Genomic DNA, 18367 nt, shown 5'->3' with positions numbered 1-18367 from the left:
AGGGTTTTGGTCCTTTTAAGCCTTTTTTTAAAAGCATCCACAGTCTCTGTGCCCTCAGGTGGTCAGGGAGAGCGTTCCACAGACTGGGAGTGGCCTCACACGTGGGAGCTGGAGGCTTAATAATAATAATAATAATAATAATAGATTGTATTTGTAAAAAGCACTTCACATTGAGTAAACAACCTCAAAGTGCTACAGTGTAATAAAAAAATAAAAAATAAAAACTAGAACAGCCTAATAGCTGGAACTAGTATGCATATATCTAAAAAAGGCTTTTTTTTTTTTAAAAAAAAGAAGGGTTTTTAAGCCTTATTTAAAAGCATCCACAGTCTGTGGTGCCCTCAAGTGGTCAGGGAGAGCGTTCCACAGACTGGCAGCGGTGGAGCAGAAAGCCCGGTCTCCCATTGTTCGTAGCTTTGTCCTCGGAGGTTGGAGGTTTTGGTCCTAAATGATGTCAGTAAGATATTACAGCTTGTTGCTGAGATTTGATGACCTATATTGAGTAAAACATGCTTGAAACTAGAATATCAACAATTGCAAAGCTGTGTCATCAACACTCACAAGTATAAAACTACTTTTTTAAAGTAATAATTTCTTACTTCAAGCATGAAAACAAAAATCATGATGCCGAGCGCATATCATTATGTCAAGATAATGGCACTAGCATTTACTTGATTTAAGAATATTTATCAACTTATTGAGCAAAAATATCTTTTTTTTCTACCAAGAAAAGTGCACTTATTAGTGAGAATATACTTATTTTAAGGTATTTTTGGGTTCATTGAAGTTAGCTAATTGTACTTGTTTTGGAAAGGCTTGACAAGCCAAATTTTCTTGTTCTATTGCCAGATAATTTTGCTTAGTTCAAATAAAATACCCCTAATTTTTGTAATTTTTCTTCTGGTTTTTGAACACTGACTTTTTGCAGTGTAAGCGTTCCAACATTTCCAATGCATTTTTAAAAGAATTGCTTTTATTTAACAGTTGATTTTTTTGTAAGACTACAAGCAGCTTTTAAGAGCAAATACATTTTAATGAGAATAAAGAAGTGTACGTTGTATGGCCATGATCATACAAAATGTTCTTCATTGAAATGTTTTTCAGTAATTGGTTCCCTCTTTAAAAAAAAAAAAGGACAGCATAATTGTTAAGAGCTAATGTTGAGGACATCATTTGCCTTTTTATACCTGATTCTCTTGCAAATGTGTCTTATTTGTATGTCTGTGGATGCAAAATCAATACTTTGTGTTGTGTTCTCCAGAGAGTAGATGCTGAAGTATGGCAGCAAAAAAGAATAAATACAGTAAGGGTATGAGGTGTCCTTTCTATAAAGCAGGCCCAGATATTAGTGCCCTCCCAGAGAGGTGAGTTCAGTGTCAGGAGGTAACACTTGTGTAACGTCAAAGTCCTTTTTGTGTGTGTGTGTGTTGTATTTACATGCTTGTCCAAGGGGCGTCTTTACCGGAAGAGACGATACATGCGAGGCAGCCGTCCATCCTTACTGGACAGGGCGGCCTGGATATGTTCGTAAGAAGGCAGCTCCGCCAGGTCTCCCAGTGCCGCCACGGCCGGCTTGCTGCGCATCATTTTGGTGGTCACTCTCTTGATGTCGCTCGCTTTCACGTCGCCTGCAAAACCCATACTCGTGTTACCACACTTTTTGACGAAGAAAATGTGTTGTGGTCGTTTTAGAGGAACAGCAACATATGAAGTCTGGGCTTACCTGCTTAGGCTGCTGCCCCCGCCACCCGACCTCCGATAAGCGGAAGAAGATGGATGGATGGATGGAGCAACATATGCGCTGTCAAGACTATTCCAACTTGTCATGTGAGATACATACACATTTAAAGGGCGCGGTTTAGGGATTGCTAGGGTATTCTGGGATGTCAACATCTCTTGGCAGTAGTGCACAAAATAATGTAATCCAAATGTAATCCCTGAAATGTCAACATATATGCCAACAAATAAATAATAAAAAAATCTAATCTAAATAATGAGGAAAAATTAAATTACATGTTTTACAACTTTAAAAACAATGAATCCTTATTTATTATTATTTTTGTTAAGTTATTCAATTTTCATCCTTGCAAAGTGAAGACATGCCAAAATTTTTATAAAAATACCTCATTAAAAATGTTCAAACAAAATAAGGAAAAAATAATCAAATGATATATTTCAAAACCAAAACAGAATGAGTCCTATAGAACTTAAACTATGACTTATTCAGTGTTTCCCATAAACTGCCAAGATACCTGTGGCGGTGGGGGCGTGACTATGGGCGTGGTCACCATGACATCATCGAGTAATTTGCATAATGTACTACAATGTGATTTTCTCTAAAAAGGCTCAAAAAATGTATACTTACTAATTAATAATAACAGTTTTGTTTTAAACGTCCATCCATCCATCCATCCATTTTACAATATAATTACAACACTTTATGTACATATTTATATACAGATTTGAACAATAAGTTATTCACTGAAATTTATTTATTAATTGTGGTTCTTACAAAAAATATATCTTATAAAATATAAAAGCTAAAATGTCTCTTAAAGCTCCGCCCCTTTAATTAGTGCATACTAAATAATTTAACTTTAGCCTACTACTACAACCATATTATTTACCAGCAACATAAAGTGAAACAGAGGCGTCCTGCCACAGTCAGTAACAAATAAACAGAAAACAGTAGTGGTCAAATACAAATAAGGCAACAAGAGAAGTATCCTACACTTCTCTTTTGTAAAGTAAATCTGAACAGCCTATATGAGCATCTACATCAACTATACGATTTGCCTGAGAAGCTGGACAGGACAAAAAATAAATAAAACATTTTAAAAATTATTTTAATTTTTTATTTGTGGCGGACGTAATTCTTTCGTGGCGGGGCGCCACAAATAAATGAATGTGTGGGAAACACTGCTTATTCTTTTATTAAGCTAATCAATTTTCATCATTCACATGTCAACACATGCCAAAAAAATTGTTCTAAAAATAGGTAAGTAAAAATAATCTAATAGAAATCATTAAATGATTCATTTCAAAACAAACAAAAAAACATCGGAAAAAGTGAATCTTCTAAAAATGCCAAATATGACTTTTAAAATAGTTAAGTTTCCAGTTTTCTTCCTTGAAATGTCAACACATTTGCTAAACATTTAGTTTTAAAAATATATAGTTAAACACCAAAAAAAATTCATCCATCCATTTTCTACCGCTTGTCCCTTTTGGGGTTTGGTAAATTTAATTTTAAAACAAAATGGCTCCTCTAAAAATGAAAAATATGACTTATTTTTTCCCCCCAAGTTTCCAATTTTCTTCTTTGAAATGACAACACATATTCCAAAAAATAAATTATAGAAAAATCAAATCTGAATAATGAATAAATTAAAATACATGTTTCATAACTTTAAAAACAATGAATCCTTATTTATTTTTTTAAATGTAGGGATTTTTTTGTTAAGTTATCCAATTTTCATCCTTGCAAAGTAAAGACATGCCAAAAATTTTATAAAAATACCTCATTAAAAATGTTCAAACAAAATAAGGAAAAAATAAATGATATATTTCAAAACAAAAACAGAATGATTCCTCTAAAACTTAAACTATGACTTATTCTTTTATTAAGCTAATCAATTTATCTTTCACATGTCAACACATGCCAAAAAATTGTTCTAAAAATAGGTAAGGTAAAATAATCTAATAAAAGTAATTAAATGATTCATTTCAAAACAAACAAAAAAACATCAGAAAAAGTGAATCTTCTAAAAATGCCAAATATGACTTTTAAAATAGTTAAGTCAATTTTCTTCCTTGATATGTGAACACATTTGCTAAACATTTAGTTATAAAAATATATAGTTAACAACAAAAAAGATGGTAAATTTAATTTTAAAACAAAAACAAAACAAAACGGGTCCTCTAAAAATGAAAAATATGACTTCTTTTTTTCCCCCAAGTTTCCAATTTTCTTCTTTGAAATGTCAATACATAAGCCAAGCAAGGTCCATAAAATGAAATCATAAAATAGTATGAGCAAGAAAAAATTACATATTTAAATTACCTTTGTAAAATCACCTTGCAGTGAAAGAGAGTCCTCAAACATCACAGATAATATTGTTAAATGTAAGTATACCAATATTGACTTTACATAAGCGGCGGAACACTTGTGGTGTTTTGCTAATGCATTTATACAATTTATTATAAGGCTGCAACAGAAATGTGAAACCAAGTCAGAGCATTACTCACTTATTAGTGCACACAGCTCATGAGGCAGCTTCCGCTTTCCTGTGGACAGAACCTGGCGGCCCACGTCCTCGAAAACAACCGGCCTGGCCTCCAGGTTCATCATCAGCATGGACTTGAGTTGCGTCTTGGCTCGTTCGAGCTCCATCTGGATGCGACAGCCGTTAACGAGCGTTGCAAAAGAAGACGCTACAACGACCTTGGACTGAAGTGAGTACCTCTCCTGGGTTTCCTGCCATCTGAATGAACTCTCGCGTTATTATCTCCACCATCTCTCGCACCTGTGGGGAAGTTTCTGTTAATCCAAACAGGACTTTGACATGAGTGCGCCTGAACGCACCTGTCTGGGGTTTGCGCTGGCGTGGATGCACAGCAGGCCCGTGTCCTCGTAGCTGTGATGGTAGGCAGTGGCGTTATACATCCAGTGGTGCCTTTAACACAAACAAATGATAAAAATCACACCGTCAACCGATAGGAAAGGATGATGGTTACCACTAGAGATGTCCGATAATGGCTTTTTTGCCGATATCCGATATTGTCCAACTCTTAATTACCGATTCCGATATCAACCGATACCGATATATACAGTCGTGGAATTAACACATTATTGTGCCTCATTTTGTTGTGATGCCCCGCTGGATGCATTAAACAATGTAACAAGGTTTTCCAAAATAAATCAACTCAAGTTATGGAAAAAAATGCCAACATGGCACTGCCATATTTATTATCGAAGTCACAAAGTGCATTATTTTTTTTAACATGCCTCAAAACAGCAGCTTGGAATTTGGGACATGCTCTCCCTGAGAGAGCATGAGGAGGTTGAGGTGGGCGGGGTTGGGGGTTGCAAGGGTGTATATTGTAGCGTCCCGAAAAGAGTTAGCTGCTGCAAGGGGTTCTGGGTATTTGTTCTGTTGTGTTTATGTTGTGTTACGGTGCGGATGTTCTCCCGAAATGTGTTTGTCATTCTTGTTTGGTGTGGGTTCACAGTGTGGCGCATATTTGTAACAGTGTTAAAGTTGTTTATACGGCCACCCTCAGTGTGACCTGTATGGCTGTTGACCAAGTATGCCTTGCATTCACTTGTGTGTGTGAAAAGCGGTAGATATTATGTGACTGGGCCGGCACGCAAAGGCAGTGCCTTTAAGGTTTATTGGCGCTCTGTACTTCCCCCTACGTCCGTGTACACAGCGGCGTTTTAAAAAGTCATAAATTTTACTTTTTGAAACTGATACCGATAATTTTGAAACCGATACCGATAATTTCTGATATTACATTTTAAAGCACTTATCGGCCGATAATATCAGCAGTCCGATATTAGGACATGCTCTCCCTGAGAGAGCATGAGGAGGTTGAGGTGGGCGAGGTTGAGGTGGGGGGGTAGGGGGTAGCGGGGGTGTATATTGTAGCGTCCCGGAAGAGTTAGTGCTGCAAGGGGTTCTGGGTATTTGTTTTGTTGTGTTACGGTGCGGATGTTCTCCCGAAATGTGTTTGTCATTCTTGTTTGGTGTGGGTTCACAGTGTGGCGCATATTTGGAACAGTGTTAAAGTTGTTTACACGGTCACCCTCAGTGTGACCTGTATGGCTGTTGACCATGGTTCACAGTGTGGCGCATATTTGGAACAGTGTTAAAGTTGTTTACACGGTCACCCTCAGTGTGACCTGTATGGCTGTTGACCATGTATGCCTTGCATTCACTTGTGTGTGTGTGATTGGGCCGGCACGCCCCCCCAATATTGTTGTCTGGGTGGAAATCGGGAGAAATTCGGGAGAATGGTTGCCCCAGGAGATTTTCGGGAGGGGCGCTGAAACTCGGGAGTCTCCCGGGAAAATGGGGAGGGTTGGTAAGTATGACGCAACTGCTCTGTACTTCTCCCTACGTCCGTGTACCCCTCCGTACAGCGGCGTTTTAAAAAGTCATACATTTTACTTTTTGAAACCGATAATTTCCGATATTACATTTTAAAGCATTTATCGGCCGATAATATCGGCAGTCCGATATTATCGGACATCTCTAGTTACTACCCGTGTGTTCACCTGTTGAGGACGTTGAGGTAGAGGCGTGTGAACATGCCTTTCCCGGGTCCTCCCGCTGAAAAGGAGCCGCCTCCGCCCATCATCATGTTGAGGACGGCAAACGGGATAAAGTCTTCCTCCTGATGCGAGACGACAACAAAAAAGGTTAATAAACAAGTGAAAAAAAAGGACGACAAAGAACTTACCAGGAAGGAGCAACTCTCCAGGCCGATCATGATGTGCGTCAGCTCCGGGATTGGGGTGGGGCCGAGGCTCACGTCAGACATGTCTTTCTCCATCTTGAGAGAAAAGAGAACCATAAGTTTATTACTAGGGATGTAGCGATATCAAAATGTCACAATATTAAGGCCACAGGTACGATATTACTGTGGAATTGTCCAAAAAAAGACTTGGTAAAAATGCCATAGTGTGTAAATGTTTAGGATAAACACACTTCAATCAATCAGTCAATCAATGTTTATTTATATAGCCCTAAATCACAAGTGTCTCAAAGGGCTGCACAAGCCACAACGACATCCTCGGTACGGAGCCCACATAAGGACAAGGAAAAACTCACAACCCAGTGGGATGTCAATGTGAATGACTATGAGAAACCTTGGAGAGGACCGCATATGTGGGTGACCCCCCCCTTCTAGGGGAGACCGGATGCAATGGATGTCGAGTGGGTCTGACATAATATTGTGAAAGTCCAGTCCATAGTGGATCCAACATAATAGTGAGAGTCCAGTCCATAGTGGATCTAACATAATAGTGAGAGTCCAGTCCATAGTGGATCTAACATAATAGTGAGAGTCCAGTCCATAGTGGATCTAACATAATAGTGAGAGTCCAGTCCATAGTGGATCTAACATAATACTTACTGGAATTGAACACAAACATAATGCTCAAATGTTCTCATCACATTTATTACTACAAACAAGTCATTTTAAGTGCAAATAATTGTGCGTAAACATCCCGTTTCAAGCAAATATATATTTTTAAAAAAATACAATTGGGTGTCTTTAAAAGGGACAATGTAAACATCTAGTGTAGGGTTGTACGGTATACCGGTACTAGTAAAGTACCGCGATACTAAAGAATCATGTTCGGTACTATACCGCCTTTAAAAAGTACCGGTCCCCCACCTTTTTTTAAAGGGCATGACAGCGCGTCGTCGTCACGTTGTGACATTGCTGGTTTACGAGCAGAGGAGCATGTTCGGCAGCACACAATCACTGAGTACTTACAAGCAGACAATGTGTGGAGACAGAAAAGGGAGAATGGACGCGTTTTGGCTTAAAAACGAAAGATAAAGGTGAAGTTATAACACTGAAACGCCCTCAGGAAGAGGTGCTTTAAGACATGTCTAGCTAGCGAGCGGCTAACGTCCAGCCGCAGTGTTTTAGCTACCGGTACTTCTAAATCACTAATCCTCGCCTCCATGGCGACAAATAAAGTTAAAGTTAAAGTACCAATGATTGTCACACACACTAGGTGTGGCGAAATTATTTTCTGTATTTGACCCTTTACCCTTGATCACCCCCTGGGAGGTGAGCGGAGTAGTGAGCAGCAGCGGTGGCCGCGGCCGGGAATCATTTTTGGTGATTTAACCCCCAATTCCAACCCTTGATGCTGAGTGCCAAGCAGGGAGGTAATGGGTCCCATTTTTATAGTCTTTGGTTTGACTCGGCCGGGGTTTGAACTCACGACCTACCGATCTCAGGGCGGCCCCTCTAACCACTAAGCCACTGAGCAGGTCAGCTTGTAAGTCTCTTACAAGTATCATCCCTGCAGGAAGAGGAATAGCTAAACATGCTTCACTACATACCGTTGCTCACCGGCGTCACAATGTAAACAAACGCCATTGGTGGATCTACACCTGACATCCACTGTAATGATACCAAGTACAGGAGTGTATCTAGTCGATACTACTATGATCACAAAATCTTTTTGTTCTTAAAAAAATGTATATTATGTTTATAAACTCAGGAAATATAATACGGAAAAAAACATGGTAGCCTTTTACCATTTACAGCAATATCCTGTAAAGACAAAATAAAACCGATCGAATCCACAGTAAAATCCTGCCGACTCAGCTGCCCGTCTACAGATTTTTTTTATTATTACGGAGTACGTAAAAAAATATATTGTTGTGCAGTAATATTATGAGGTGAATATTACTCTCCGTTACAAGCATCCCTCCGAGGGCAGCCATAACTGCGAGGTGGCCCTCAATGAAAAGGAGTTTATAATAATAATAATAGTAGATTTTATTTGTAAAAAGCACTTTACATTGAGTAAACAACCTCAAAGTGCCAGTGTATTAAAAAAAATATATATATATATATAATAATTATTTTATTTTAAAACTAGAACAGCCAAATAGCTAAAACTAGTATTAGTATACAGTATCTAAAAAAAAGGCTTTTTTAAAAAGAAGGGTTTTTAAGCCTTTTTTAAAAGCATCCACAGTCTGTGGTGCTCTCAGGTGGTCAGGGAGAGCGTTCCACAGACTGGGAGCGACGGAGAAAGCCCGGTCTCCCATTGTTCATAGCTTTGTCCTTGGAGGTTGGAGGAGGTTAGCCTGTCCGGAGCGGAGGTGTCGTGTGGAGGATTTGACACCCCTGCCTTGTTTTTACTGAAAAGCTAGGCCTACTACGCTACTGTATTTAGATGTTGGTCATTATGGTGGAGAGCCAAGGGTTTTCTCAGGTGGTAGTTGGTAAAAAAAAAAAAAGAAAAAAGTTTGAGACCCACTCGTCTATAGAACAGAAGCAATTTGCTGATTTTGAGGGAAATCATTCATCAAAGATCCTTAATGTGAGAAGAGGATCACCTTGACAATGCCGCCGGTGTACTGCGCCACAGACAGGTCCACATCGGCTGCCATGGTCTCTCCCCACACGGGCTTCACGCCCAGCAGATACTTGCGGGCGCACTCCACCAGCTGCTCGTGTTCGATGCCCACGCCCGCCAGCACCATGCGCTCGGGGCAGTAGTAGCTGGCGAGGTAGCGGTGCAGCACCTTCTGGTCGATCTTGTCCACGTTGTCCACGGGACAGAAACGGGGGAGTCCCACCGTGTTGCCTCGATATGCGGCCTGGTAGGGGAATGAGGTGTGTGATTGTTTTTTTTATTTCATGCAGACATTTTAAACCGTGACAGTCCCTACAAAACAATGATTATCAACAAAATAACTTTACAGCAATTTTATAAGCAAACATTAAAAAAAGACTGTGGAGGGGGGCGCGGTGTGTAAGGACCGGCCTAGAAGCCAGCGCCAGATGAGTAGATTGCCCAGCTGGGGCTGGTTATCTCATCACCTGTCGCCCTTATTAGCAGCAGCCGGACCGAGACACGTTGTTGGAGTTAGAGAGAGAGAGAGAGAGAGACACACGCAGGAGAGCAGAACAGAGCAGCAAGAGAGACTGAGGCTGAAAAGTCGAGTGTGTTTGCCACAGAGTGGACTTAATAAACATTATTAATAATAATAGTAATAATAGATTTTATTTGTAAAAAGCACTTTATATTGAGCAAACAACCTCAAAGTGCTACAGTGTATTGAAAAAAATATATATAATAAAAAGATTTAAAAAATTAAAAAACTAGAACAGCCTAATAGCTATAAAAAGGCTTTTTTTAAAAGAAGGGTTTTTAAGCCTTTTTTAAAAGCATCCACAGTCTGTGGTGCCCTCAGGTGGTCAGGGAGAGCATTCCACAGACTGGACTTATTGAATCCAGAATACCGGTCTCTTGTGCCAGTGTGTGGTGGTCAGGAGAACCCACTAGAGGGCAACCTCTACAAAGACCTTTTAGCCTTTCTTCTTTACACTTTTATGACAGTTAAGAATGTTTGATAAAACATTGCCAAATATGCTTATGATCAAGGATGCACAAAAAAAAATAGTTTCACATCCGGACCGCAATTTTTAAATCGTCCCAGATTTTTTCAACAAGAATCTTTTTTTTTTTTTAAAGGACGTTTTAGGCCATCTCCATGCAACCAGAAGCAGCTTTTCTGGGGGGACAGCGTGGTGCGGTTGGCAGAGTGGCCGTGCCAGCAACCTAAGGGTTCCTAGTTCAATCCCCACCTTCTACCAACATTGTTGTGTTCGTTGTGTCCTTGAGCAAGACACGTCACCCTTGCTCCTGATGGGTCGTGGTTAGGGCCTTGCATGGCAGCTCCCACCATCAGTGTGTGAATGTGTGTGTGAATGGGTGAATGTGGAAATAGTGTCAAAGCGCTTTGAGTACCTTGAAGGTAGAAGAGCGCTATACAAGTATAACCCATTTACCATTTTCTAAGCTGTAACCTGCTTTGAAAAAGTTTCATTATTGTTAGAATAATTGTTTCGAAGTTATCACAAAAACTTTGTGTTACATTGAGTGCCCAATGAGAAGCGAAAGCTGTCTTTAAAACCTACCAAGAAGAATGCTTGTAAAACTCCACTGTGTAAGGGGGAAAGCAACATGAAGGTGTTTCTGTTTGCTTTCATGTATGGTAATCAACAGAAAGATATTGTTTTAACCCAAGGACTACAAAGCGGAGAGAAGGCAGGATCTGCCCAATTTCCAGGCGACCTCTTTTTGAACCTCTTTTTTCAACTGTTTTACGAACCTCTTTTTGAACTGTTTTACGGACCTCTTTTTTGAACTGACCTTTTCTGTGAACTGTTTACGACCTTTTCTGTGAACCGTTTACGACCTTTGTCCCTTTGGAAGCAGCTGTTGACATGTGGTCAGAGAAAGTCGAAATAAAGGAAGGAGGCATACAATCTTTCGCCAGAGCGTGGGTGACACTGTAAGAGGTTACAGGTCGACACGTTTCTCCTCAATTGAGCCAAATTGAATTCTGTCTCTGTTTATTTCCTTGCTTCTTGTCTTGTTTGATAGATGTCATCAGTGTTTGAAGCTGACAATTATAATTATTATACCAAATGATATATTTCGAGAATAGATTTGAATCAAGAATGGTGTTAAATGCAACAGTCACCCATCATCATCGCCAACAGTTTGACTCTGGAACAGATTATTTCTTTTAAAGCAGTGTCAAAACTCACAGCGTGGATCATCTCCGTGAGTAAAGGCTCAGGGTCGGGCCGCATGCTCAGGTCCTGTAACTCGAAACGGACCGCCATCTTCGTCATACTGATCTCCTCGTCTGAGACGTAAACACACCTGGCGTCAGAAAGGCCGCCACCCGATCAAAGGCGGCGACAGCGACGGGGACGTGCGACTCACCCAGCAGGCGAGGCTGCAGGACGGCGTCCGATAGGAGACTGACCACCGTGTCCAGGCCCTTGACTTCGGCCGATACGGCGTACATCGTGGTGTCCCTGCGAACCGGACGGCCGTAGCACGAGGACAAGTTAACACCCGTTAAATCGGTTTGCACCTTTAAAAACGTACCTTGACGTTTGGCAGTCACATATCCCTCCATGTTTCTCCAAGGTCAGGAGAATTTCATCTTTACTCCCATACTGAGCTGTGGACTACAAAGATGGTGGATTACTGTACATGCATTTATCAACAAGTATACTGCAAAACTTGTAGCAGTAAGGAGAAAACTGCTAAGTCAGCATTGTAAACAACAGAATAAGTAACACAAATTAGTGTCGGCAGCTGAGTTTCAACATTTTAAAGCACATGCAGAGGTAGATAAAACTGCCGGATGCTGGCTATTTATCATTTTATGGACTTAATAAAAAAAGACTACATCAGCAGGTTGTTTACAGCTTCAGTTGGTAATGCCAAAGATTTTTGATCAGGCGTTAATTAATGACCAATTATTGGCTTTTGTAGACCACGTTTCAGGCAATTCTACCAGACTCTAAGAGGGTTTAGATCAGACCTGGGCAAATTAAGGCCCGGGGGCCACATGCGGCCCGTTGAGCTTTTCAATCTGGCCCGCCGGACATTCCTAAGTAATTGTTTTAGATGTTTAAGATGGAAAGTGTAGCTGCCATTATGATGTGCAGTGATGTTTTCTAATGACCGTAAGTCTTCAACTATACAAAGTATTTCAATGCTTGGAATCTGCATGATATACTAGTTACTATGGTCATCTAATTAGTTACTATGGTCATCGAATTAGTTACTATGGTCATTTAATTAGTTACTTTGGTCACTATGAGATATCTCAGATTGTAGGTGGGGTTTTTTTTACCCTTTGCGTTCATATTTCACTATGTTTGTTGCATTTTGGTTGTGTTTCGGTTGATTGTAAAATATGTTTTCAATATTCAGTGTTTTATCCTTCATAGTTAATATTGTAAATCCCACATTCTTTATTTTCATGTACATTCTGGGTGTTTCATTCAGTAAAAAAATGTCAAATTCCATTCCGTTTTTTAAGGCGGTCTGTCATAACGTTTTTAGCTTTCAATCATTATTGTGAGGTTTTGTATTAGTGTTCCTAAAATTAGATATACCGGCCCCCAGACACACTTTCTTAATCTAAATCTGGCCCTCCGAGTCAAATAATTGCCCAGGCTTGGTTTAGATGGATAGACGTTTTATTTATCCCACAATAGGGATATTACATTGTTGCAATGCAGATTTTTTACATACAGTAACAGAAGTAAAGCGTGATGAAAAACAAATAAATTGTAATAAATACTACATATTGCACTGCAAAAAGTCAGTGTTCAAAAACATGAAATTTTTTTTTTTAAAAATTAGGGGTATTTTATTTGAACTAAGCAAAATTATCTGCCAATAGAACAAGAAAATTTGGCTTGTCAAAACTTTACAAAACAATTAAAATTAGCTAACCTCAATGAACCCCAAAATACCTTAAAATAAGTATATTCTCACTAATAACAAGTGCACTTTTCTTGGTAGAAAAAAAAGAGACCTTTTTGCTCAATATGTTGAAAAATATTCTTAAATGAAGTAAATGCTAGTGCCATTATCTTAACATAATGATATGCGCTCGGCATTACATTTCTTGAAACCAGCAAACTTGACATCATCGCGCCAAGTGCGTGCTCTTTCAGTCAATTAGTGCGCATATATACAGCCCCGCCCCATGGCCGCATTTTTTTTATTGTAATTTTGAAGAATTTATCTGAATGTGCATGAACTATTTCTGTTCAAAATTGTTTGAAATGTCACATGTTAAATGTTTAAATATTAACTGTCAGTTTACTGTACTGTGCCAACTGTACTACTATATGAGTACGTATTTTCTATTGTTTCATTGAAAATAAAACAGCAAAGTTGAGACACAATTGTGTCAAAGTCATGATTTTTTTTTTTCATGCTTGAAATAAGAAATTATTACTTTAAAAAAGTAGTTTTATACTTGTGAGTGTTGATGCAACAGTTGATATTCTAGTTTCAAGCATGTTTTACTCAATATAGGTCATCAAATCTCAGCAACAAGCTGTAATATCTTACTGAGATCATTTAGGACCAAAACCCTTAAAACAAGTAAAACACTCTTAACATAAAATCTGCTTAGTGAGAAGAATGATCTTATCAGACAGAAAATAAGCAAATATCACCCTTATTTGAGATATTTCATCTTACTTAGATTTCAGTTTTTGCAGTGTGCTGACTAATATGCATAGATAGAAGATAAAATACAACAAAAAAACTAACATCAGTATTGTACACCACGAAAAAAAACATCACAGTAATCACGTAAGTGCGTTGTAAAGTCTTGTGGCAGAAATGGCAACAGCGAATGATGCATGGGCATGTACGAGCCAGTCTGCCCCACAACAAGAGGATAGCGAAAAAAAAAGCTTATTGACTATAACGTTGGACTACAATGGTAGACCCACGCAAAGCACTTTGGGTAAATTTATACCATCCATCCATCATTTTCTACCGCTTGTCCCTTTTTGGAGTCACGGGTGGTGCTGGAGCCTATCTCAGCTGCATTCGGGCGGAAGGCGGGGCCACACTCTGGACAAGTCGCCACCTCATCACAGGTCCAACACAGATAGACAACATTCACACTCACATTCACACACTAGGGACAATTTTAGTGTTGCCAATCAACCTATCCCCAGGTGCATGTCTTTGGAGGTGGGAGGGGCCTATCCCCAGGTGCATGTCATATATGGATAATCCGTTGAAGTGCGAGAAAGGTGCGAAAAACATCGCAGGTTTTTCAAACTCCAAACAGCTTGTTTGGAGAAGTATGAAGGAAGGCAAGATTGTTTTGTAAATATATTCAAATTGTCAGGACTTATGCAGATCCCAAATACAGAATACAGCAGGTACCAATAGGTAATAAAAATTGGTTTTGCATAATAGGGCCCCTTTAAAAGCAGCGTTCTTAATATTAAACTGGAAAAAAAGTGGAGTTACTCACAGAAAAAGCAAGTTTTTCCAAAAAGTGTGCTATCCCACTCGAGTACTTTGTTTCATGTCTGGATCCAGAGTTGACTAATACTAGCACAAAAACATTCAAATTAGACACATTTTCATTCAATTAAGACAACAGATAAAGTGTATTTGCTGACTTACTTCCGACTGTGCAGAACTGCCCAAACTTGTCCTGGGAAGCAACTTTAAGACCATTTTCTAATGTGGTGATTCGAGTTTCGTACTTTTCCTGGCCGTCCACGGATGCAAAGACGGGCTTGGGGATGCTCGGCAGCGGGGAGGAAAGTGAGATGTTTGGGTATCCTCCGCCGCTGCTGCTGTACTTTCTGTATGCTGCTATTCCGAACCTGAGGGCAAAAGAAACACACACTTTCTTCACTTGGGCTGCGGGGCTCCGAGTGCACTGCAAAAAGTCAGTGTTCAAAAACAAGAAAAAAAATTACAAAAATTAGGGGTACCGTATTTTTCGGAGTATAAGTCGCACCGGCCCAAAATGCATAATAAAGAAGGAAAAAAACATAAAAGTCACACTGGAGTATAAGTCGCATTTTTTGGGGAAATGTATTTGATAAAAGCCAACACCAAGAATAGACATTTGAAAGGCAATTTAAAATAAATAAAGAATAGTGAACAACAGGCTGAATAAGTGTACGTTATATGAGGCATAAATAACCAACTGAGAACGTGCCTGGTATGTTAACGTAACATATTATGGTAAGAGTCATTCAAATAACTATAACATATAGAACATGCTATACGTTTACCAAACAATCTGTCACTCCTAATCGCTAAATCCCATGAAATCTTATACGTCTAGTCTCTTACGTGAATGAGCTAAATAATATTATTTGATATTTTATGGCAGAGGTCACCAAGCTTTTTGAAACCAAGAGCTACTTCTTGGGTACTGATTAATGCGAAGGGTTACCAGTTTGATACACACTTAAATAAATTGCCAGAAATAGCCAATTTGCTCAATTTACCTTTAACTCTATGTTATTAATAATTAATGATATTTACACTTAATTGAACGGTTTAAAAGAGGAGAAAACACGAAAAAAAATGACAATAAAATTAGTTTATCTTCAATTTCGACTCTTTAAAATTCAAAATTCAACCGAAAAAAAGAAGAGAAAAACTAGCTAATTCGAATCTTTTTGAAAAAATTAAAAAAAGAATTTATGGAACATCATTAGTAATTTTTCCTGATTAAGATTAATTTTAGAATTTTGATGACATGTTTTAAATAGGTTAAAATCCAATCTACACTTTGTTAGAATATATGACAAATTGGACCAAGCTATATTTCTAACAAAGACAAATCATTATTTCTTCTACATTTTCCAGAACAAATTTTTTAAAAGAAATTCAAAAGACTTTGAAATAAGATTTAAATTTGATTCTACAGATTTTCTAGATTTGCCAGAATAATTTTTTTGAATTTTAATCATAAGTTTGAAGAAATATTTCACAAATATTCTTCGTTGAAAAAACAGAAGCTAAAATGAAGAATTAAATCAAAATTTATTTATTATTCTTTACAATAAAAAAATAAATTTACTTGAACATTGATTTAAATTGTCAGGAAAGAAGAGGAAGGAATTTAAAAGGTAAAAAGGTATATGTGTTTAAAAATCCTAAAATCATTTCTAACGTATTTTTTCTCTAAAATTGTATTTCGGAAAGTTATAAGAAGCAAAGTAAAAAAAATTATGAATTTATTTAAACAAGTGAAGACCAAGTCTTTAAAATATTTTCTTGGATTTTCAAATTCTATTTTAGTTTTGTCTCTCTTAGAATTAAAAATGTCGAGCAAAGCGAGACCAGCTTGCTAGTAAATAAATACAATTTAAAAAATAGAGGCAGCTCACTGGTAAGTGCTGCTATTTGAGCTATTTTTAGAACAGGCAAGCGGGCTACTCATCTGGTCCTTACGGGCTACCTGGTGCCCGCGGGCACCGCGTTGGTGACCCCTGTTTTACGGTAATGTGTTAATAATTTCACACATAAGTCGCTCCTGAGTATAAGTCGCACCCCCGGCCAAACTATGAAAAAAACTGCGACTTATAGTCCGAAAAATACAGTATTTAATTTGAACTAAGCAAAATTATTTGCCAATAGAACAAGACAATTCGGCTTGTCAAGACTTTCCAAAACAAGTAAAATTAGCTAACCTCAATGAACCCAAAAATACCTTAAAATAAGTATATTCTCACTAATAACAAGTGCACTTTTCTTGGTAGAAAAAAAGAGACCTTTTTGCTCAATATGTTGAAAAATATTCTTAAATGAAGTAAATGCTAGTGCCATGATATTGACATAATGATATGCGCTCGGCATCATGATTTGTTTTTTCATGCTTGAAGTAGTAGTGCTTACAAAGCACAAAGAAGAAGAATTATGAGAATTACTTTCCACCTTATTGAAAGTAAGATATTCTTCATCTCAGTATGTTAATAATGACTGAATCAATTAATTACATATTACAAAACTGTTGTGTATACTAATTCGCAGATGTTATTTTATTATATAAAAAGGTCAGTAAATGATTCTATATATTCGTAAACACTCTGAAGTGGGAAAGGGGTAGGATTAAATAAGCTTTGCTTCTTCCTACTCCTTTTCGGACATGATGAAAAGTGAAATGATATGAAATTGTGATGTATTATACGGTAAGTGTGTTCATGTTCGAAATAAACAAAGAAAGAAAGAAAGTATGAAATTATTACTTTAAAAAAGCAGTTTTATACTTGTGAGTGTTGATGACACAGCTTTGCAACAGTTGATATTCTAGTTTCAAGCATGTTTTACTCAATATAGGTAATCAAATCTCAGCTACAAACTGTAATGGATGGGGGTCGCTGGAGCCTATCTCACCAAAATCCTTAAAACAAGTAAAACACTCTAACATAAAATCTGCTTAGTGAGAAGAATTATCTTATCAGACAGAAAATAAGCAAATATCACCCTTATTTGAGATATTTCATCTTACGTAGATTTCAGTTTTTGCAGTGTGTATCCTTCCTCGTTAACAAAAGTGTCGAATAAGTAAGATAAGCGAAAGAAGTTGGATACAAAGTTGACTTTCACATTGCGTCACTAACAAATAACCATTAGCATCACGCTAACTCGCCAAGCTCACGATAGTGAAAGTAACAAGACGCACAAGTCAGGCAACGACCACTCAGGATATACAGTAAATACGTTGACATGTCTGACATTAAAACCACATCCGGTGAGTAATTGTGTTTCTTTATCGAGTCGTTTGTTACCTTTGGACACGACTCCAGGTTCTGCACCGGGACATGTGGGCCGCCATCTTGAACTGCCCCTTCTCCTAGCCAGAACTCCACCGGAAGTTATCCAATAAAGCACTTCCGGCATCAGCCCAAACCGGAAATACTGTTAACCAGCAGCACATTGTTCAGTTTCAGTTTATTTGGAACATGCATACCATACAATGTAATGCATCACACAATTCCAGCTGTTTCAATTACAGTACGTCCAAAAAGAAGTAAGACAAGATATTTGATGTTCAAACTCATAAACTTTATTTTTTTTTTGCAAATAATAATTAACTTACAATTTCATGGCTGCAACACGTGCCAAAGTAGTTGGGAAAGGGCATGTTCACCACTGTGTTACATGGCCTTTCCTTTTAACAACACTCAGTAAACGTTTGGGAACTAAGGAGACACATTTTTGAAGCTTCTCAGGTGGAATTCTTTCCCATTCTTGCTTGATGTACAGCTTAAGTTGTTCAACAGT

At 38.2% G+C, this 18367-nt stretch overlaps 1 protein-coding gene across 1 annotated transcript; it reads right to left on the bottom strand.

Annotated features, from left to right (window-relative positions):
• Positions 1-1419: 1419 nt before the first annotated feature.
• Positions 1420-18001, bottom strand: pmpca (peptidase, mitochondrial processing subunit alpha). Its single transcript, XM_062024503.1, has 13 exons — positions 17872-18001; positions 14741-14946; positions 14586-14665; positions 11669-11751; positions 11501-11595; positions 11320-11420; positions 9096-9359; positions 6466-6558; positions 6281-6399; positions 4586-4676; positions 4464-4526; positions 4249-4393; positions 1420-1628 (listed from the first exon to the last, which is right to left on the bottom strand). Exons 1-13 carry the CDS (start codon positions 17916-17918, stop codon positions 1459-1461), a joined length of 1557 nt encoding a protein of 518 aa, XP_061880487.1. The 5' UTR covers positions 17919-18001; the 3' UTR covers positions 1420-1458.
• Positions 18002-18367: the final 366 nt, after the last annotated feature.

This window comes from Entelurus aequoreus, linkage group LG17, assembly GCF_033978785.1.
Source record: "Entelurus aequoreus isolate RoL-2023_Sb linkage group LG17, RoL_Eaeq_v1.1, whole genome shotgun sequence".
In the NCBI taxonomy this organism is placed as follows: domain Eukaryota; kingdom Metazoa; phylum Chordata; class Actinopteri; order Syngnathiformes; family Syngnathidae; genus Entelurus; species Entelurus aequoreus.
Note: the sequence above shows the minus strand (reverse complement) of the source record. Positions and strands in the feature narration are given on the sequence as shown.

Coding starts and splice junctions, on each gene's coding strand:
- pmpca (XM_062024503.1), bottom strand. CDS start 17,918: ATGGCGGCCCACATGTCCCGGTGCAGAACCTGGAGTCGTGTCCAAAG. Junction 14,666..14,740: donor GCAGTTCTGCACAGTCGGAA/GTAAGTCAGCAA, acceptor TTTTTGTGCTAG/TATTAGTCAACTCTGGATCC. Junction 11,421..11,500: donor CCTGCAGCCTCGCCTGCTGG/GTGAGTCGCACG, acceptor TTTACGTCTCAG/ACGAGGAGATCAGTATGACG.